We start from the raw sequence: 23,264 nt of genomic DNA, 5'->3' as shown, positions 1-23,264 counted from the left end.
AGAATACATAACGTCTAGAAATTCACTTTAAGATGTTACCATTTATATAAAGTAAATATGCAAAAATGTTTCATTATTCATAACTATATGTTTGTGACCAGGTTTTAATTTTTATCTTTAAATGGGAGCGATTTAAATCTAAACTTTTATTTTCAAATTTGAAATTAATTATAATTGGTATATAAGAACCACTCATAAACTAAAGCATATACATTGTTGGATTTACTCGAGAGATTGGCTGAACTGGCGAAACTATAAGAAGAAGTTAAAATATATAATGATTTATTTAAATCCCATAGCTGCACATAATATGATATCGCCCTTGATACTTATATAAATTCAAAACAGTATTAGTGTCGTTATATAAGAATTTAGAATATTGATTATTGATATAAAAAGGAACTCGTATTTCATACTTGTAGGTATTTTTAAGATCATTTTAAACATTTCTAGAATGCATGTTACAAAATATATAACATGTACTGACCAACTTTACTACAGTTTATATTAGAAAATGAATGAAAAACACAAGGAGGGAAAGTAGACTAAGTAAATATTAAGATTAAAAATTTATTAAAAAGTAATTTAAGTATATTTTGTCAAAATAAATGTTTTTGTATTTAAAAATAAGCACAAACGGTGTGGATATCAATAGACTAGAACTGAAAAAACTTAATAATTTATTGTTGACTCAATTGAATTTGATTAAAAAATTTACACATTACAAGTATTTCCAAAAATTCTCTTCCTAAGGAAATTTTCTACAAAGGTACAGTAAAACAAACATACAATCTTTATAGAAAAAATTGAAGTTTAGTAACTATTGAAATTAAACAAATACTAATCAATTGTTAGAAAAAAAGACCAAGGTAAGAATTTCTTAAGCTTTTTAATTTTTTTTTTATGCTTACAATACTGCTTATGTAAATTTTGTTTTTTAATTTTTTATGCTAAGTTCATATATTAATATCTTTTATATGATTTGAAGGGATAAATTTAGTCTTAACTCTAATCTTTCTAATTTTCTATTAATATGTTTTAGTGAGAAAAGGAGAGTTTATTATTTTAACACTCCTTTGTTCCTTTGGTAGACAGAAATAATGTTTGGTAAAAGATTTTACTATATCACTAATATGGTAATAATTGTACTTTTCATATTCTGCTTAGGTATACAAATTATGTGCAAATGATATAAAATATGTTACTTTAAAAATATTGTACTAACATTTTACATTAGTGAAAATTCAATTTGGTATTTATTTATCCAGAGGTTTCAAAAATGATATTCTAGCAAATTAGTAATATTCTAAAAAAAAAATTACATCTTTTAATATTTTCTTTACTCCGTTCTTGTTTATTTTATAAAAGGAACGTAAAGGTTAATACGATGCAACTTACACTAATATGTTTAAATAAAACAAGTTGATATTATGCAATTATAGGTATTTATTTCCAATAATATTTTGTTTATTACAACTATTATATTAATTTAAGTTTATTATAAATAATTAAATTAATAAGAAATTCGTTAGGGCGAATTTTCGACATTTTGTATAAAACAGCACAAGTATTTTCGTTTATAAATTAAAAATAACTAGCTAATTTATGTTTGTGACACATCTTTATAAATACTAAAAATATTCTATTCAACTCGAAACACTATGATCACACTTTAAAAAATTAAACTAATATTTGTTTACTGGACGGATACAACTTACGCTAAGGTGCTAATAAATTAAAGTGTGAATTAAATATATGTCTTCATTGTCATTAAAAGCAAGATTCAAATGCATCAAGAGACTTGCATAATGAATCATGTTACCTAGTTTAAAAAATTATAGTGTATACAGTCGTTGTAAACATGAAAAATATGAGTATTTTATTTCGTTACTTAAAATCAATAATAATTTTTTTATGTTAAACTTTACTTGTTGTTACTTTTTACTTACAAACTTTACTTGTTGTTTACTGTTTATAATCATATGATATGAAATATGAAGATCATTTGTACGTCGTTTAGTACATTCATTTTGAATATTACAAACTAAAAGTTTCACAATTAAGGATGAATGATGCTTGACGTATTGAATCTGTAAACTAAACATACTCGGACTCGATACGAGCCATTATTACTAACTAAAAATACCACATTATTTTAAGGGTAGAAGTTTTGTAGGGCATCCGAGTAAATTGAATTGTAAGTATCGCGAAGAACATATACGCTATCGCTGGGTTTTCCGTTGAAAACATATGGTCCCTTGAGATTCGTGATTTTGGAGTTTGTAGGAACTGGTTTTGGCTTGGTGAAGGATGGTTTGTATTCTGGACGAGGGGCTGGTGGCATAACCGGTGGGGACGGTCCATATCCGAAAGGATCCATTTGAGGAGCTGGAGGGTACCCTGCTGCACCGCTCCATTGATATACTCCAGTGGGTTTTCCATTGGAAACGAAGTCAATGGGCAGGTTTATAAAGGGATCAGCTTGCTGCGGAACACCTGGAGGCAGCATAGGAGCCATAGGCCCAAGAGACGGTGGTTGAGAAACGTAACCCAATCCAGGCACAAACATGTACGGAGTGGGGGGTAATCTGATATAGAAAATAGGAGAATTATCATACTGGAGGGAGTTTATGTTGTCGTTTGGATAGGAATCCGAATTGCCATTCTTTTTCTTGTTTTGTTGCTTGCGTTTGTTTGGAATTGTCCGAGATAAGTCTTCTTCGTCAAAACGGTCATCATTCACTGCAAAAGTGACGTCATCATCGTCATCCTCAGCATAATCAAGACCTGAGGAGAGAAAAGAGGGAAAGAAGCCTCGGAATAGATTTAATGCCTTATTTCTTCTATTTGTAGCCGCTGGAGTCTTCGTGGTCGTGACTTTAAATTCGTCTTCGAGTTTGCTTTGTCTGCCGACATCTGTTTCCTCTGGGATCGCCGCAGCCCTTGATCTTCTCGAAGGCGCACACTGAGCATTATAGACGATGGCTAATAAAAGGATAAGTGGCAGCAGAATTGGAGTCTCCATCTTAATTTTTCTGAAATAGGAAAAATACAGAAGTGTTCATTAAACAAGATTTATAAGTCTTATTTTAACTTATCCTACTTTATGATTCCTATTAAATAAGATTAACAAATCAAGCGATACAAAGGCACATAAAAGTTTCCAATCCCAATCAAAAAAGGCATAAAATACGAACAAACAGTAATTATAAGTCCGTCCATCAAGTTATTTAATGAGAGCAATACTCATTTAGCGTAGTCATTATATTTCATAACAGCATGCATACTGCATCCGATTTTTCAACAACTAACAAGACCAAGATAAATTGCAGGATGTAAAGAGCCATAGATTAGAGCTCAGCAGTCGGCACGAACAGAAAAGGTAGGCGTTGATATTGGTAGTCATTACTTTTGCGTAATCAGGAGCCTATAACAATGATAGATTTTTAAATTGGGCAGACAATTATTTGAAATACATAATATGGAGAGTTCCTTTAAAAATAAAGAAAGGAAATTATGCTACCTTTTTATAAGGAAGCTATATAATGCGGTTTTCTATCACAGTAAAATCAGAAAAAGTAAGGAAGGAAAATTATTTGGCTTAGTCATCATTTGTCTGAATAAGGCCTTAGGAACGTTGCTATAGATAACATAATCAACATTAAAACTGTATTTATGTCTAATCTATGTAAATTTAAATTAAATAAAGTTTTTAGTATCGCTAATCGGGTTTTCATTATGTTATTAACTATCGTTTATTACATGTGCCGACGTTTACAAAGTTGGAAACATACTGTAGCCATAATAAAAAACATGATGTAAGGCACAGTAAAGACTTGGCCACGCGTAGACTTAGCTTTAAATTGATTAAAAGATTTCACGAGACGTGTTGTAGTTTTTATCGTAACGACAGTTTTGAATATAAATATTTGTGTGCAATATATCGATAAAATTCAATTACGCTCATTTCTCACTAATCAAATGGATCTCATACACGTTTACTGGTATTAATTTAATTAACTCTTAAAGTTTGTTACGCAAGGTACTTCCAAACAGATTTGAATTAAATAATATATCATGATAGATAAAACCCGGTTTGCAATTAGACTTTTTATTAAAAATAGAAGTAGAACTCAAACATCAAAGAAGATAGTAAGACGCGGGTCAATCTTAAGTATCTTTTCATGGGTTGCGTAGAAACAGTTTTTTTTTTAGAATTCCAAATGTTATTGGCTTTAATTGCGAATTTAGACAAAATATTTGAAGAACCAATGAGCTGTGTTAAATATACCAAAGATAATAGTTTCGAATATAGAAAAATTATTTAAAACGAATTTACTCTTGTTAACTCGTAAGTTTATTGTTCTATTAAAATTTATGTCATAATTCTGCTATTAAAATATTGTTGCGTATTTTCTTGCCATAATTCAGAACCAACTCTTCAAAGTAAGACATGTTACACCTAATTTGAGATGAAGTGTTTGTACTTGAAGTTTTTCAAGTATTTTTTAAGCAAAGTTAATTAAGATATTTTCAATCATATACACCAACACAACAGACTCTTAAAAGTTTGCGTAGAACTTAGTGACCTTATTATTATGTCCTAATCTTGTGATAATATCTTATACAATGTCCCCAACATGAATAATTTACAAATTATTTTATGTATCACAGCAGTTCTGCCAATACAAGAAGTGTGCATCGTCCCAATACATACGGAACACTACTGCTTGTCATTCATAAACGTTGAAAATACCATGTGCGAAGATTTATGAATGGAAAACTGAAAACGCTCGGTGTTTAGTTAGTCGATAGAAACTTTTGGTAAGGATAATTAATGTCATTAGAACTATCGCCGTCATTACCAAACCGTTCGACTTTTTTACCAAACAAGTTATCATTAGATGGTAATATCATTAAAGGTCATTGCATTGTAATGATCACACATTTAATTATGTAGAGATGGACGTGTAAAAAAAATTGTATCGATGATTTGTTGCTGAATAAATTTGTGTAATATAATAGATTTTTTTATTCGCATTAAAATTACGTCGGATTTTTAATATACAGCATTAGTTTATATGAATTCTGCAACTTTTAATTCTAAGAGATAGTTTAATTTGTTACTTGTTGATATATAGAGAAGCTCAGTATAAAGGCCCATAAACATTACCAGTTTATAAAGTTTATTGTCTAATTCTAAGTAAATTACATTAAATCAGATTTTCACTATATCACATTGGTACATCAATTGTGTGATTAATAGTGTTATTATTTTTAATCGCATCTAATCCGTGTTTTACAGCGCTGCATTATCGAATACAAGAGCACTTAGTAAGTTAAAAAAATACTTTGTTAAACTGTACACCTACAAAAGGTTTTCACTCATAAAGTCTATAGCCATTCAAAGTGAAATAGTATGTTTAGAAGAAATTATATCAAAGGTAGAATTTTTCTAAATGTATTAGTTTCATAATTGGTACTTATGCTATACTAGAAGCTTTTTATTAATTATGTTAGGAGGATTATGTTCAAATTTTCCGAATTTTTCAGAATGGTTTTAAATTTTTCACCATTGATATTTCTTCAATTGAATTTTGTATAATTCCTGTCTAGTACATATAAGAAGGTAAAGTCAGACCTTGGGCGGTTTCGCAATCAAAGTTACATATTTTTAACTATAAATTGATAAATCCGTCAATTATTGATGATGGATGGAGCCTATTATTTTATTAATAGCAATAGCCTTCTGCCTAAAAGATGCAAATTAAATTCAAATTATAGGAGTTCGAGCTAGGTTAAGAACATTTTGAAACCACAAAAAAATTACCAATACACATATATATATATATATTTAATTGTCGGATTAAGAAAAAAATAATATCGTTTTTTATAAAATGAAACAGTTTTAATGAGCGGTGAGATTCAAATTAGAATTCTTCCTAGTGTTTATTACTCTCAGATAAATATACCTTACGTTATTAAACTTTTATGGCATATGTTTTTGTAATATAAAAAATAATAATCACCAATGCAAAAACCAAAGTACCAAACCAAATAAATTTTACATTAAAATACACACATCTAAATAATTTTTTTTAATCAAAAGCCTGTTGTGAGTAAGCCTCTTCAAGACAATAAAATTTTTTTTTTGTTGTTACTATATTTTATTCCGGGAAAAATAACAATGAAACGGCAAGTTTATTTATATAATTATTATGTAGAAGAGACATTATAATATAAGTGAGATGAAAAAATTTTCTCGACAAAACCTCATTAACAAAATCTAACTAACATCAATACTTTATTTTTACTTTATTTATTGTTTATTTTGACGTTGCATACTCGTGGTATATATCGAGACGAAACCACTCATCATTCCGTGGATTCACCGTGCTTGTGCCGGGTCCATCGCGTTGCAGGGAGAGGGGCTTCAACAGTGGCTGGGACTTGCGACCCAGGTGTGGGTTTACAAATCTAAAACCTTCACATTGTGACTTTTAGTAGTTAATTATCATTAACGACTATCAGCTGACTGTAACTTCATCAGTTTATTTCAATGTGTGTGTGTGTTTTTTTTTATTAACAAACTTTTTCTCTCGTCAGGCATCCATTACTAAAATTCCTATCAAAATAATTGCTTTTAATTATAATATAAAATAATATTTTCTTTATTGTACACCCCTAATTTAAAAAGAATTAGAATTATAGTAGGTGAAAATGTGCAGTGTTAGCGGCCTTATCGCTAAAGAACGATTTCTTCCAGACAACCAGCACGGAAGAGTAAAGATATAAATAAGGTATATCATTGGCGTGAACATAAAAGAAATGATAAAAATAACACAAATTAAGATTATGAACATACTTTTTATTTCTTATTATTTTGACCTTTATGACTCTAATTTCATTGAACGTCGATAAATTAATCTCTTTGATGGATTACTTCGTCTGTAATGCTGCCTTATATCTCTATTTAACATACAAATATATCAATATGACGTTACAAAGTTACAACAAAAAATATTATAAATATTACTCGTAATCGATTCCACATTTCAATCGAGAAGTCAATGATCCGATCGAATTACGTTACAAAAAACCGATGACAATCATCATTGATAAATATTGCTTTTAAATGAATCGTAAAGTATTCTTTTGAGTTTTATTTTAAAGTAATTATAGCTCATTATATGCTCTGATAAATATTAATTGCTCTGTCGTGTTTTAATCTGTGGTAGATTTACATATATATGGGCCGGTTTAATTATTTGAAATTCTTGAACTGTATTAAAGCGCATGTGATTTTTATTTGAATTGTTGAAATATATTTTTGTTATTTTTTTTTCATAACTGCTGATCACGTTTTATCTATTACTAAGTAATCACAGTGACCACAAATTAAGGAAATCATTAAGACCGACCTCGGATAATCTATTGTGGCCATTTTTAAATCAACATTATTCAATTAGATTCTTTGATGACTTGATATATTCCTATTCGATTGATTTTATTAAGGTTTGTAGTAAAAATACGCATATAATTAGTTGAAATTATTTTGCTGTGAAATGTTTCCTTGCGTTGTCTATTTTCAAAGGCATTTAGAATAAATCAGAAGCTATCACCTGAAGCTCCATTTCTGTTAACAGGTTTAATTCAATATTTATCAGCTTACAGCTAGCTATATTTACGAGAGCTCAACTGGCTGATATGAAATCATTTATATAAAATCTTCTAAGGCCATACTAAATACTCAAATAATTTCCATTAGCGGAGTACAATAATGCAAAATAGACGACGTGTTTTAAATGAGTACTATTAAAGTGCAGTGCATATTTTTCTTACAGAACACTGTAGTTACTTTTTAAAACAACAGCAAATATTAAAGTGTCAGAAAACGTTTAAAAATTTTTACATTCAAATAATAAGTATTCATTAAAATGCCAATGATTAATGGACTGTAGGAGCCAATAACAGTTAACAAGCTAATAGATTAACCAGTTTTAATAATACACTATGGTGGAAAATATTTTAACACTTGTATTTTACTGTGATGTCTAATAATGGCTTTCTGAGATATTTTCTGTGGTAAATTGATTTTGCGTTGTTACAACATAAAAGTAAAAAGAATGTTAAATAAGGAACCCTAGCAACATCAACAATTCACATCTCGTCTGCCAGTGATCAGGGCTGCTGCAATGTAACCGAAACGCCGGGAGTATGTAGTTTTTAAAATAATAAAATATGTGTAGTATAATCCGAAAAATATTAGTTTCATTTATCCTAGTAGCAGCTTAGTAAATAGTAAATAAAGGTGTTGGGAAATTAAATGATTTTATACAATGAACAGATAAAGCTAAGAATATTTCATGTTTTATTCTAAAACTATGTAAATTTTTCTACGCATTTTATTAAAATTTTTTTAGGTATGTTTTTTAGGAAAATACTTTAATTTTGATACCACTGCTATCTTTACATAACATTCTTAAATATAATTAAATAATTACTAGACATTCATGAAAGTTTAGTTATTTTATTGCTTCTACAGTAACTACATTACGTTAATTACTGTTTTGGTAAAATCGAAGTATCTAGCTAAGAGCTTGTGGTAGGAGATAAAATGTGGGCGCCAGAGCTGCTTCAGGCCAGGAGTAATAAACATATTGGCATGTCCGCTGCCTCATATTGAGGTATACCGTACAAGCTTTCCTTTCATCGAGACGATTTAAACTATCATCCCGACAAGCTCACCGTCACTTGCAATTCTGATATATTTAACAAAATTCTTAAAATCTCCTATGGACTTAAATAAAAATAAACAATCGAATTAGCCAACATTAAGCAATAGATAATCATAAAGTCATTACGTTTATTAAATGAACATATAATTTAGGTTATAAAATCCACGTTTACAACACGACATTCAAATGATTATAAATTAATCGCTGTACTTTCTCAAATGGATCAGTTATCTTAAACATTATGTACCACATAACTGTTGTAATATATTTCATAAGACATGAGCCGCATCTTATTACATCAATTACAGGTTTAAAGTTAAGCTTCAATATGAAACACATAAAACCCAACCTCAGTAACTCATTATACGATTCTATAACACGAATCTTGGTACGGTATTATGACTTGTGTTATTCATACCGCGTCTCAATTCGAGTTATCGTAGTAAGGGCTCGACAAAAACGGTTGCACTGATGCAATAGGAATGTACAGGCACTTAGGCATGACTTAAGGTAGCATGCGGGGATAGACTCAGCGGGTCCGCAGACAGATCTTCTTATAATTTAAACGGCGTCTCGTTTGTCAAACTACTTTATACCCATATAAAATGTAGTAACTAGCATTGAATACATTGAATATAACTAATAAATGGTTTGTTAAAGGATGTGTTAAATTATGATAAAATCGCCGCATTGTGAAGCAAACATTACCCTACCAGTGCAATATCATAGATATAAATTCAAGGAGGCTGTGCCTGAATCAACATATTGATGGAACCAGCAGCTGGCGACGTCGCTATTTATACTTGTTGGTTTGTTAATAAAGCTTGTTGGAAGCCTGGAGATATAAAGAAATATTTATATTAAGCTCATAAAAACAGGCGTATTTATTGAGACACACGAAGCCAGCTTCTCTGGCATTTTTTTCAACGACTAGTAATTTGTTTATTAGTTACCAGTTCTTTTGCTTTGCGACGGCTTGAGGTATTTTATATTCAATATTTATTTGGCTTCATATATTCCTATTTAAATATGTCTCAATTGCATCTCCTTAATGCGATTATGGTTAAGAGAGCTATTTAACTGACAGTCAATATTGGACCTTCTTATTGCCACTTGAAAAAAAAAAGTCTATGTTTATAAGCAATTTTAGTGTTTTCACTGGCACATTTTCCTTAACTATCAGAACTTAGTAAATTCTTTGCAAACAAACTCGTATTATAAACTGAAGGAATTAGTAAATATTATTAAGTGATATGATTAAGTGAAATATTTAACAATATAGTTTAAGTAATCATTGCATTAATTCGTACCGTTAGCTTGTTACACTCGTGCACATTAAACAAAGCGTTGGCTCAGGGCGATCTGAATATAACCGAGCATTATGAGTTGATTAGTCCCAGTTATGATAAGCAATTGAAGAATATTATAGTTTGATGATATAAACAATTTCTTTATCTTATACAGTTTTTTATTAGGTAACTTAATATCATGTTTAAGAACATTATTTTCAATTGTCGGACGGAGTGTAATTAATATATAAGTGGGTTCATAGATTCGAAATACGAAATAACAGTTTATTTTTAATATAAAGTATAATAATATAAAGAAAGAATAAGCAGTGCGCTTTGTGATCGCGTTGTTTGATTATATTCAGACACAAACGTCAGACGTGTCACAAGATGTTTGTCAATCAGATTGTATTATTTACTTTCATCTGAAATCTTCACGATCGACGTTTAATGGCATTATCTGTTTTCTCTGTAGCAAATAATTGTCTCATTTACATCGCCACCGCGAAACAATCAATTAGCATAACAATTAGGCAATTATTGAAAGATATTTGGATATTATTACTGTGGGATGTTTAAAGTTCAATGACGAGTAATGATTATGAATTCAGACTAACTTTAAAATTCACTGATGTGAGATAATTTTTTTTAATTGTTTTATAATTATAATTGAAGTCGTAGTCGAAGAAATGTGTGTTAAATAAATCTTTCTAATTACAGCCATTAAGGCATGAATGCTCTGTGTGATTAACCGGAGTAATTGTTTTTGTTACTTTGCATGTTTTGTAACACATAATTCATTAACATTGTTTGTAACATGAATCTAAATAGTTAATTGCTTATAGGAAATCAATTTTAAATAAATCTTTTATATACTTCCGAGGAAATTTATTAAGGTTTTTGTACTATTATTTTATTTGACTGACATTTTTATGATGTGTCAGAACTAAGGGAGCTTACAATTGAGTCTTGTTTAGTAGTTATTTAGGAGTGTTTAAAAGGAATTAACAACTGCAATTTTTTCAAATATTTTCAATGTATTCAAAGATTAAATCAGATTTTTTCGAATTGTAGAACATAGACAATGTTAACACCTTAATATAAATCGTTTATTTCAAACTATTGACTTCTGTCGACGATTGCAATGAGATTTTTTTGACGATATAATGACCACAATTACACTATGCTGCGGTTTTGCATTTGTGTTTTTTTTTTATATATGTTCACAAATTATAAGGTTGTTTACAAATAGTTTTACGACATAGCAAATACTTGCAAGCTTTCATTTCTATGAAATATATTCTTGTTTTTATATAGGTAAGCACCGTAAGCGGCTTTCTCGGATATCATATATATCTATATCTATTATTTATCTGTAGAAAAAAATAATATATATGACATCACGGAAATAGCAATTTTTTATTCTGTTGAGATGTTTTATAGCTTAATGGCCGACAATTAAACGTATATTAGTATTATATATGAATAACATAATTAATAATTTACTTTTATATTCATCAATTAAAAAAAAAAGGTTACATTTGATATATTTTCCTAATTCATAGATTCCTAAACTTCTTCGATAGATTTATAAATTATACGATAATATAATCTTTTTTATAATCTCACCTATTATAATATTAGTAGTTTATATGTTTATGTAAATAAAAAAAAAAAAAATTTTGCCATGTTCGATTTATGAATGACTTCGAAAAAAAAATTGCTATCTCTAGAAGTATCAAAGGGGAAAGATTCATGGTAATTAATCATATAGCCTTTGTTTTTCAAGACTCATTAAAAACATAAGAAGTAAAATTTTAATGGAAAAAAGTTATGGAAAACTAAGGAACATTCGAATCGATGGTAGCCATTGACCCAAGGTGGGAAGCAAAGCGAGATATATACGTATTATTACATTAGAAATAAACTAAGGAGTTCCAAGAATAGATCTATAACTTGTTTCTTGGAAAAAAATATGGTGCACACAATTTTCCACCTGTCAAACAGCCATCAACAGGAAAATTGACGGGAGCGACATGTGACACATTCCCTATGAATGAAGTCATCGTTAATTTTATTTTATTAATACCATTCTATTATTATGAAACCATTGACATAAAGAAAAATTGCACTAGTAACTACATTGTTTATCAACTATATGTTTTATGTGAAGCATTAGCACAGATTATAAATATTCTAGGTGTAATGATACCGTAATAACGAATCCGTTTTTTGAATTATAGTTAAATATTTACTGTATCTATAACATGTTATAAATTTCAAGCGTCTTAAGATAACTTATTAATTTACAATGCCATACAGTTTCTTATTTTAATAGTGCTCATAAAGTTTAGGGTTGTAAGGTTAATTTGGCTATATAAATAGTACGATAATGGTGAAAGTCTGGATGCATATAAAATATCTAATTAATGGAAATGGTTGGAATACGCTTTGTCGGGAGCCTGTAGCAAAACAAAATATCAAGAAGATTTATTTACTATAACCTGTATATATAACCTTCCTTACCACTTTTTCAAATTTTTCAGTGTTGCCATATAAAAAACAAATATAATATAATATTGTTAAAAAAAATTTAAGCAGGACGTATTTTAAATTGAAAATACCTTAAAGTAAACAGTAAACAGTTTTATATATCTGATAAACGAGATATTGTTTTGACCGATATCTCAGCTATCACTAACGAGCCAGAAAATAAGCTTCCATCTATACAGGGATTTAAGATCATAGATCCGATTGTGAGATTAAGATCGAGATTAGAATTATTATATGTGCGAGTGAAATTATAATCATCATTACGAATAGGAAAGTTTCTTACTATTTATGTTTTGTTACACCAACGCAAGAACTATTGGATTAATTTCTTTGAAACCTCACACATACAACTACGTAATATTACCCTATAAGATTTTGATCTTAATAAGATAATATTATGTCGTTGTTTCAGACTTGAGGACCAAGCAAAACATAAAGAGACTGGGAAAGCAGTAGCCTTCTACCATTACTCATGTTAGATCCTCAGAAATAACTGCTTGTTAAAATTAATATGTGAAATACACTGTAAAGATAGTAAATTTTAAAGTTAAACTATTTTAGAATGATAAAACTTGATATATATATACTAGTTGTTACCCGCGACTCCGTCTGCTTAAGAAAAATAATAAGAAACTATGACAAAACTTTAAAGCCCCGTATGCGCCCTGCCTCCCAAAGTTACTTTTTATTACATCAGCTACCTGCCAACAAATCCCGTTAAACGCGGTTCAGCCATTTTAGATGTTAGCCGAAACAAACATACACTCGTATCGTGTTTATATATATATATATATATATATATAAATAAAATAAAAAAATTTCGTTCAATAATTAAAAGAAAAAGTTTAAGGGTGAACAACTCTTATCACTAATGGGTATGAAAAATAGATGTTGGCCGATTCTCAGACCTACTCAATATGCTCACAAAATTTCATGAGAATCGGTCAAGCCGTTTCGGAGGAGTACGGGAACGAATATTGTGACACGAGAATTTTACATGTAAGATATATATATGTATATATATATATATATATATATATATATATATATATCCACCCCGGAGTTAATATTACGTCCTACATGGCGGTTTTTACCGATGATGTTGCGTCCGACTGACTTGTTGCATCCTGTATACGGACGCAAGACTGACTATATCTCAAATTCAGCCAGAAGTAGTGGAAAGGTTAGTACAATGGCTGGGTGAAATATTGGCATGGACGTTGTTTTGTCACTGGAGTGCCTTTCAGCGTATTTCTTAGTTCCGCTGTTTGACGCGCGAATTTTGGAGGGCGCTCTTTTGCATCGTATATCAGTGGCGTATATTCGATATTTTGTTTTCGTACAAAACGTCGATAATGTGGCTTCTGTATATAATAAAAGTTTTTATCAATTCTAATGTGAGATTTAATTGCGTCACACAAAACGACATTATCCAGAACAAACGTGGGGCCCACAGAGGTGAGGGAGCGGAGTTCGCACGCGACATGCAAGCGGCATGTTTTTGTTATATTTCGGCCTTAAAACGCGGACGTAACGACGCTTGTGGTATAAATATTGTATAGTGGAAGTAAAATAGCAGGCATCATGAAAAGAAGTGCCAGGATACTCGCATTAGCAAGTAAGTATCTCATTAAGTATATTAAAAATAATGATTAGGTAAGTACCTAGTAAGTTTTAATTTATTCTTAGTTTGTAAATTTAAATTATCGTTATTATCTATAATGAATAGTATTAATTTTGTTTATTTGTTTTGTACATTAAGAGGACGGTGTTTGATTATAATACAAGTTCACAATAATAATGAATGTTTTCTGTAGGCAGTAGGTTAACGTGCGCGCATAAACAAACACGACGCGACGTTGCGTTCTGTGCTGTGGTAGGTCGTCATGGTTGTCGTGATTGATGTAGATCGTTTCTTTAAAAGAAGTGATTTCAAAAACTATTTTAAAGACAATATAAAATGGCTTTGGCCGTCGACCCATTTTGTAATACAAACAAAATGTTTTAATTGTGGTGCGGTGATCAAGAATAATATCAATATTATTATAAATCATTTTGTTCTACCTATGAAACGAAAGAACATAAAATCGCTCTATAAATCTTCATTTTTCTGGTGCAGCATTTGTGCATATGCAATTTACGATCATTATGCTGACGACGAGTGTCCTGTTTGTTGTTGAACTGTTTCGTAGGTACTTACCTGTGTAAAAGTATTTTGGATTGATTATATCAACTATGTCCCTACCTACATACCTACGTATCTGATTTTCTTTGATAAGTACCTATTGTATATTTTAAACGAGATCCCATCAGTGACTAAGATAAAACCGCGAATTGGAACTAAAGTATTTAAATATCTGTACTTACTAATATTGTAGAGACGAAATATTTAATCGAGCGTTTATTACTATTTAACTTACGAGACTACTGAACCAATTCAATTATTTTTTTCGCCATTAGAAAACTGTAATGAGAAGTAAAATAGCCTATACAAGTGTCTCGAACTGGCGTTTGGTTTCGGGACACCTGTATAATTTCAAGCAACTGGTTGTTGCTATATACATTAAGTTTACTGTTTACTATAACGGTTTAAAAATATTTTGAGTAGTCTTTACACCGATACGTATGATTTATTTAACTGACTTTTATTGTTTTTCTTTTAGGAGGAAATAAAGAAAATTCACGTGATTTATTTGATTCAACGTTGTTCAATGAGGTTTGTACCTACATATCTACATGAATTTTAATTATTTTAATAACCGTAACTGTTTCATGCTTACGACTTATTTAACGACCGTATGTGCTTTCCAGGAACAAATATCTGTTTCAAGTCCTGATTTTTCTGACACAGATTCCAATTATGCACCGCCTGTACAAGATGTAAGTAGAAGTTTAAATAACCTACAATTTATAGAAAAGAAATGTTATATTGTTGATTAGTCATATTGTAAAAACTTAATAAATTAAAAATATAAATCATTATGTTAATTTCACTTTTGCAGACTTCATCTGATGAATCTTACTTATACGATGACAAGATTTTGGATCGATTTTGCTCATTTGGCAATGTACCTCATTCATCAGAAAAGTTTCATCAGAAAAACTACTCATTATTAGAACTCAAGCCCATATCCGCCAAAAACATTGAGCAGCCTTTAAATGAAGAAACCTCGGTAATCTGTAGTGATAGTATTTTAAGTGATATAAGTAATTCTCCTGGCACAACTCTTAGTGTGGATAGTAGATTATTAAAACCAGTATCCATATCGACACATAAATCTAATTCTGTTGTTTCGGGGGACACTGCAACTGTTAGCATTAGTAACCATACCCAAGAAGATGAGCTTACAAATGATGATGATTTTATCATACCAAAGAAACCACCTAAATGCAACCGCGCTATCCGAAGTAAGGACTACTGTTTTTTCTGTGAAGGTTTTGTTTTAAATTTTGCCAGACATTTAACTAGACATCATGTTTATGAACCTGAAGTCCAAAAAATTTTATCGGTGTCCAAAAAAAGTCAAGAAAGAAAAAATCTTATCATGGCACTACGAAAAAAAGGAAATTTTATTCAAAATTCAGTAGAAATTACTAAACCCATGCGAAAACAAAAATTTACAGATTATTTGCCCTGTACAAACTGTCTAGGTTTCTACTCAAAGAAACTTTTGTGGAAACATATGAAAAAGTGCACACAAAATTCGAATAAAACTACTGTAAATGTTCAATCTGAAGCCCAAAACCTATTATTAAGACATTTAAAAATAGATGAAAAACTTAAGGATACTGTATTTCTGCGAATGAGAGCCGATAAAACATCACTTGTTGCCAAATCAGATGTCCTGATATGTAGTTTTGGAACACAGTACATGAAAACCCACAGGGAAAAACATTTTGTAAACGTAATTTCTCGAAAAATGAGGGAATTAGCGAAATTATTGCAAGAAATGAAAAAGATTAATCCTTCCATAAAAGATTTATTTGACGCACTTAGACCGATACACTACGACACCATTGTGGCAGCTACAAAAATAGTGGGAAAGTATGACTCTGAAAAAGATAGATTTGAATCACCCACATTTGCTATGAACATTTCTACTAGTATAAAACAATGCTGCAATATAGCAATTTTATTTGCATTAAAAAAACATGGACCTTACATGGAAACAAACACGGCAGAAATAGAAGCAGACCTAAAAACTTTAATTCAAATCATTGACTCAAATTGGAAATTTGATATATCTAGCCAAGCAGCATCTGATCTTAACACAAATAAGTGGAATAAAGTAACCATAGTCCCGTTAGCTAATGACTTAAAAATCCTAAAAGAATACCTCGGAAAAAATCAGAAGAAGCTGCGAACAAAATCAAAGAAGGTTTATTTAATGTTTCGACTTATATTCAGCTATTAGAGACTGTATACTGTAGAGTTTTGTTACTGAACAGACGCAGGCCTGGTGAGCTTCAGAGAATCAAAGTTCACGATTATTTAGAATCTGATAATAATGCTGCTGATAAATACGAAGAATTTGACCGGGCTCTTACCTTATCGGAAAGAGTCTTGGTACAGAAATTTAAAAGAGTTGTCATTAGGGGCAAGCGTGGGCGCGGAGTTCCAGTTTTATTTAATAAGGAGGTCCAAGAGGACATTAAATTATTGCTCTCGATCAGAAACACATTTGTTTCAACGTCAAATCGTTTTTTATTTGGAAATCCAGGTTTTGAAAATACAATATATGGTTACAAAGTACTGGAAAGACATGCCAGGCTATCTGGGGCAAAAAATCCGAAATCAATTTCATCTACAAGGCTTAGGAAACATTTAGCCACGTTGTCCCAAATATTCAGTATGTCTGAAAACGACATGGAACAGCTAGCTACATTTATGGGCCATACAAGTGATGTACACAAAAAATCATATCGGCTACCGGATGATATCTATCAAACTGCCAAGATATCTAAGCTGCTCATCCTTATGGAAGATGGGAAAGCAGACGCTTTCAGAGGCAAATCCCTGGATGAGATTGAACTTGACTTAAATGAACAATTAGATGAAGGGATGACAGAAAATGAAGTAATTTTAGATTATGATGTCGAGTCACCTGGACGAACGCAAGATATAACAGACGGAAATAAGTCACGACTACCGCGATCAACATCACCACCACCTCAGCCAGGACCATCTGGTCTACAAACTAATACCTTTGAGTCTGTTCATCACGTCAAGAAAGGCAAAAAGAGGACCCTGATACCATGGACTGCAGAACAAAAAAAAGTGTGCTCTGCATTTTTTAAACATCACATAAAAATGAAACAACCACCTAAAAGACACGAATGTGAGGCTCTTAAAGAAAAGCACCGAGACCTCCTGCATAATAAAGATTGGCTCAAAATAAAAGTATTTATACAAAACATTTACAATAAGAAATAGTAGCTTGTACTTTAGTTCGGCTAAACGAATTACAACTTTTTAAATTTTAACCACGTGTCACGTGGGCGGAGCCACGGTATTGCCTTAATACACAAGTTAATTATAGTCAATGACACTCTATCTCTCTTTCTATCTAAATTTCTTAGATTGCTTTTATGTTCCGATTTCGGTTTATTTGATTTGTCCGACACATTGATTATTATAACTATGGGTCTACTATTGTACCTACTTGATTTGTAAACAATAAAACTTAAAAATACCTGCTATTGAAACATTTGTTTTATTTTGTGTTCATACTTAAATTCAAAAGAAACCAGCTCACTTAAATAAAATGCTCCCACATAAACCTAAATATCATATCGTTAACATTCTTTAATTAGCCTAGTGGACTAAGCTAATTATAATTTAAGATTTAATTAATCTGTGTAATATAGGGATGACTTGTTTTTAATGTCTGTTATGTACTCCAAGTTATATAAAAAATATATTATTTTATTCGGCTTCATAAAAAGAGATGATTCTCTATTCATATATACGTATATATCGTCACTCCTGTCCCCATTGGGATAGACAGAGACCACGTCACGCAATGAATTTATTGGGATCTATTATATAGGTACCTAGGTATGTATTGATATACGAAACATCTTAGCAGTCCAAGGATTCGCCGTGCGCGTGCCGGGCCAATCGCGTTGTAAAGAGAGGTATTCGAAGTAGTGCCTGGGACTTGCGACCCAGGTGTAGGTTTAAGGAGGCCTCCCCTGACGCGCATCAACGCTCACCGTCCACCACCCGAATACCCTTCCATACCTAACCAAATTTAGTGAGATCCTAACAATGCCGCTTTAGAAGACCGCACTAATAGGGAACTTATTGTTGTTCTTGACAGGCCAAGGTCTTTTAACAGGTTGTATAGAGATTTCGCTGGTATACCTCTCGCTCCTACTTTTTCGGCATAAAAATTAACTACCTAACCGTTTTTAATTAATTCCATGGTCAGGTCGTGGTTCTTGTTTAGTTTTAAATGGTGGTCTTTAGGAAGGACCATTATTTAAAAATAACCTTTAATATACGGTTAGGAAGAAGCAACAAACTTAACAGTTTATGGCGTACATACAAAAATAATATACGGTACTGATATAATCTCAAATATAGCAAGGAGCCATTCAATTAGTATAATGCATGGAATTAATACAGTACAATATACGGTATCAATATATACAAACATTTAGATGGATGTAGGAAAAACGATTAAATGCATGGCACGAATACAAAAATATACAATGTGTCACATGATTCCCATCGAGAACGGACGCAAAAAACCAGCAAGAATTATTTCAAATTGAATATCTAAGTTTCGTACCTAAACAAAATTTCTTGTCGACGATAGAATTCACATTACATCAATGTAACTATATTCGCACGAATAACAATTAAAAAGTTATTGGAAATGGTAGACGCCATAGGGTTCGATTTTGAAAAGACGCAACAAGTCTTCGGCGATTTAAATATATATATATATATATATATATTTATATATATATATATCAAGTATATTCATTATTTATATACCATGTATGTTTTATATTGTGTGTACTTTAATTTTCATTAATTTTGTTTACATATACAAAAACATCACAACTAAGCTTTAAAAAAAGCAATTCATCATATTAATATATGTATTATTAGACTTAGATTAGACCTTTATTCAAATACAAGCGTTCAAGCCAGCAACATTATTATAAATTACAAAGAACATTTATAATTAAGTATCCGTATCGATGAAGTCTAAAGGGAACTCAATCAGTTACTTGTCATAAAAAACTACTTAATCCTTAACACTAAACGTAATGTACATGGCAAAATATTAAGTAATTCTTCACTTTACGACTTAGAACTTTATGACCTTCAACTAAAACAGATTTTCGCAAATTCTATAAAATAAAACGAAGATTAAGAAGCCTTTTTCATAATATTTTGTAATGATTTCAACTAGTGGGTGACGCAGGTTATGAAAATCTAATTCAACTTTCATATATAGAGATCATCAAGCTATTTTTTTTTTATAAAAGGCTACAATCTGCAATTATAAAAATTAAACAAACTATTTCAATCCATATACATGTATAGCGGAAACACCCACATAGTGTTATAATAACAGCGTGTCCAAATCTTTAGTGTTTTCTCCAGTAATTAATGCTCTCACAGTAATCTAAATTCATTAAAAAAAGTAAGACCCAGCTCCGGAAACATATAATTCATAGAAACTTTTTGTTAAATTGAACATATTTTTTTTCTTAGTCCATAAATTGGTTTGATAAAAGTCTATTCTCTATAATATTATACGTATAGATCAATGTGTTAATAATAAAAATAAACAAAATTTAAGTAGAAAACAATCTGTTTCATAATTTCTTTTTAGAAGACTTCTGTTTTCATAACGAACATTCCTTTGGAGTTTACTTTAAAAAAATAGACGTTTTGATAGCAATGTTCAAATTTTAATTTTGACGAAAACTAAGTTACTATTGACGCGATTACTACTGAAACGAGAAAAAAGTTACCATTTAAAAAACGTCTAAAAACTTATATAAAACCTCCGAATATTTCAAAATTATAAAAATAAAAACTCAAAATTTAAATTAACGTCATACATAAATAGAAACCTCTATATTTCTAAACGAATTGATTATTCATTAGATACGCATGTGCCGTTCTCGCATTTAATTTTGCAGTTCCTTGTGTGAAATGTTACGTCATAGAGCGCGTGGTCAAGATATCATCTGCATATTGAGTGTTAATGCTGTTTAATGGGTCTTTTATGACGTTGTCATTATAATTTCTGTTTATTTACATATAAATTGACGTTCGGCTTTGCATTCGCATTCAGCGACCACCCGCAAATGATATTAAGATACCGTTAAATGTAGAAAACTGTTTGTTTCTGACACAAAAATCCATGAAATCATTATTTTGGTGTAAACGAATTGCGTTTACAGTTAGCTATCATATTTATGTTGAATATTTTATGTGTAAAATATAATGTGAATTAAACGCTGTAAATACGTTGTTTTCTGTATAGCGATGTATTTGAACAGATAAGGGCATAGCGAAATACCAAACACAGCGCGTCTCATCAAGAGGATTTATAGTCTCGTTAACAGTCGATTAGGACTTCTCACGATGTCGCAATAATTGATTTACAGTTGCAGCATCACAGCAATACCAACTTAATTGTCCCGGGTTATGCATTCTCATTTCTTAATTATGCAAGGATTCCAGTGAGATATGTTTCTTCATTAGCATTTTACTTTGAACTGATAATTCAATGGTCTACGTGCATTTAACTAACGAAGTCATTTCAATAAAATGCTATACGAACTATATAATTGTTTATTATATATATACATATATGTATAAGGTTATATTCACATGGTAGTTACGTAAAGTCATGTAAATTTTACAATGTATCCAATATGCGTTCTCCAATAGGCTGTTACCGGGTACGGCAATAATGTATTCAATCCCAGTATAGATCCAACGAAATGCAATCTGCATAGATAAATAAACAATTCTCCTATAAAACATCATTAGTACGAAATAGGCAATGGATACCAATTCGTGGCTAATCTCAATTAGGAGGTTCCTGTAATGTGTAAAGATTACTTATGGCTGCATTGCTCGTAAGTAGATAAATCATCTGAATTCAATAGATTTTTATGACGAAAAAGTTACCGACAAAATCATTAACCGAAAAAGATTTGTCAAATCAGTTAACAACAGTGTGTAGAAGGAATAAAAAAAAACGAAAAAAAAAAAGATTTGTGTGTTAAACTTTTTGTTTAATTTTAGCATTTAAAAACATTCATATTAAAATAATATAAAAGCGTCAATCGAATTTCTGACCGTCACATGCAATTACAATCATATTTTATACATATTTTTTATACCATGTCTTCATTCGATATTTTATATGGCAATATTAAAATTATAATCTGTCAAACGTCAACCAATCAGTCAAATCTATTATCGTATAGCTTACAAAGTAAATATCGTTAGGTTGTTTACATTTAAATGGAACGTCACGCCCGACGCCCGTACTGTAAGTATGCACGCGAGATATAGATAAAAGAAACTGAGCTGGTGTATGTAAGAATTGCATGTTATCCATTTAGAGCTTTTCAAATGAGTCTGTATATTAAAATAGCTTGTTATTTTTATATTATGCTTTTTATTTTTATGTATTATAGTTGAAGGCTTTAGTAATAAAAAAATTACGTCATTAATATGAGAATGAAATACGTAATTTTGAAATTTTATATGTGTATTGATTTATATTTTACATTTATAGAGTGCTATTTTCTTGATTATAATATTATTCTACTATACTATACTAATATTTTTACTTCAGGTATACCGATAATTTTTGCAGGACCATGTTTTACAAGTAGTCGTAGAAATGTCGCGAGGGTTTCGCAATGTCTTCATTAAGAAAGTATTAAAGATTAATAGTTCACAAGAGTGATTTTTAATTAGTGTATTCAAAAAAAATATGATTTTTAAACTTTCTATTCATTGCTGAAATAATAGCATTCGATGTAAAAATTGCTAAAAGATTTTACAATTCATAAAAATTTATATTGAATCCTAATATCCAGCCCCTTAATAAAATGCTATCAAATTAAGAACATTTGAAAAATATATGCTTTAACATTGGTACTAACATATATATATATTGATTATGAAATATATATATATATACATATATATATATTGATTATGAAATATATATATATATATATATATATATTTCATAATCTTTTTTTATATTAAATTTTTTATACATATATAAATTTATCAGAGATGAATGTAACTCTATTTAATTTATTTATACACAGTGAAGCCAAAAACATGTGACTTGAAAATAAAACAATGTTACAGAGAGAACATTTTATAAGAAGTCTCGATCTTGGTCATGGTCTTACTAAAAGACAACTTAAGAGTAAGAGTAACCAAGAAGCAGGCTAATTTTACAGTACGGTTCACAAGAAAAACGTGAAAAGGCTTACTTTAATTTAAATTTTAGAAACACCAATACTCTTTGGAAAGTAGAAATAGCCATTAAGCTGTTTTTATTACAATATTTATAATAGGAAAAGTTGAGACTAAGATATAGCACTGTACATAATATATCTACATAAAATTTTACACACGTATGTCTTCGTATAAGAATGAAAATCTTCATACGTG

The 23,264-nt window shown here is 30.3% G+C and overlaps 2 protein-coding genes across 3 annotated transcripts in view; one reads left to right on the top strand and one right to left on the bottom strand.

The window, feature by feature from the left end:
• Positions 1-1,426: 1,426 nt before the first annotated feature.
• LOC116776389 (WW domain-binding protein 11) overlaps positions 1,427-23,264 on the bottom strand; it is a 48,499-nt gene continuing 26,661 nt past the window's right edge. For both annotated transcript variants that reach the window (XM_032669590.2, XM_032669597.2), the window contains one exon: positions 1,427-3,035. In XM_032669590.2, coding sequence (XP_032525481.2) covers positions 2,156-3,025 — 870 coding nt within the window. In that variant the 5' untranslated portion in view covers positions 3,026-3,035 and the 3' untranslated portion in view covers positions 1,427-2,155. The remainder of the gene's footprint in view (positions 3,036-23,264) is intronic.
• Positions 13,656-18,286, top strand: LOC116772610 (uncharacterized). The gene is made up of 4 exons (XM_061521378.1): positions 13,656-14,198; positions 15,244-15,296; positions 15,392-15,460; positions 15,583-18,286. The coding sequence occupies exons 1-4, from the start codon at positions 14,165-14,167 to the stop codon at positions 16,993-16,995; spliced, it is 1,569 nt and encodes a 522-aa protein (XP_061377362.1). The 5' UTR covers positions 13,656-14,164; the 3' UTR covers positions 16,996-18,286.

The sequence above is a fragment of the Danaus plexippus genome, chromosome 8 (genome assembly GCF_018135715.1).
Source record: "Danaus plexippus chromosome 8, MEX_DaPlex, whole genome shotgun sequence".
Classification (NCBI taxonomy): Eukaryota; Metazoa; Arthropoda; class Insecta; order Lepidoptera; family Nymphalidae; genus Danaus; species Danaus plexippus.
The sequence above is the reverse complement of the archived record's forward strand: the minus strand, read 5'-3'. Positions and strand labels throughout refer to the sequence as shown.

What these genes read in the sequence shown, in the direction of transcription:
- LOC116772610 (XM_061521378.1), top strand. Translation starts at nt 14,165, where the DNA reads ATGAAAAGAAGTGCCAGGATACTCGCATTAGCAA. An exon ending in ATTCAACGTTGTTCAATGAG is followed by an intron (nt 15,297 to 15,391) that starts GTTTGTACCTAC and finishes TGTGCTTTCCAG; the next exon opens with GAACAAATATCTGTTTCAAG. An exon ending in ATGCACCGCCTGTACAAGAT is followed by an intron (nt 15,461 to 15,582) that starts GTAAGTAGAAGT and finishes TCACTTTTGCAG; the next exon opens with ACTTCATCTGATGAATCTTA.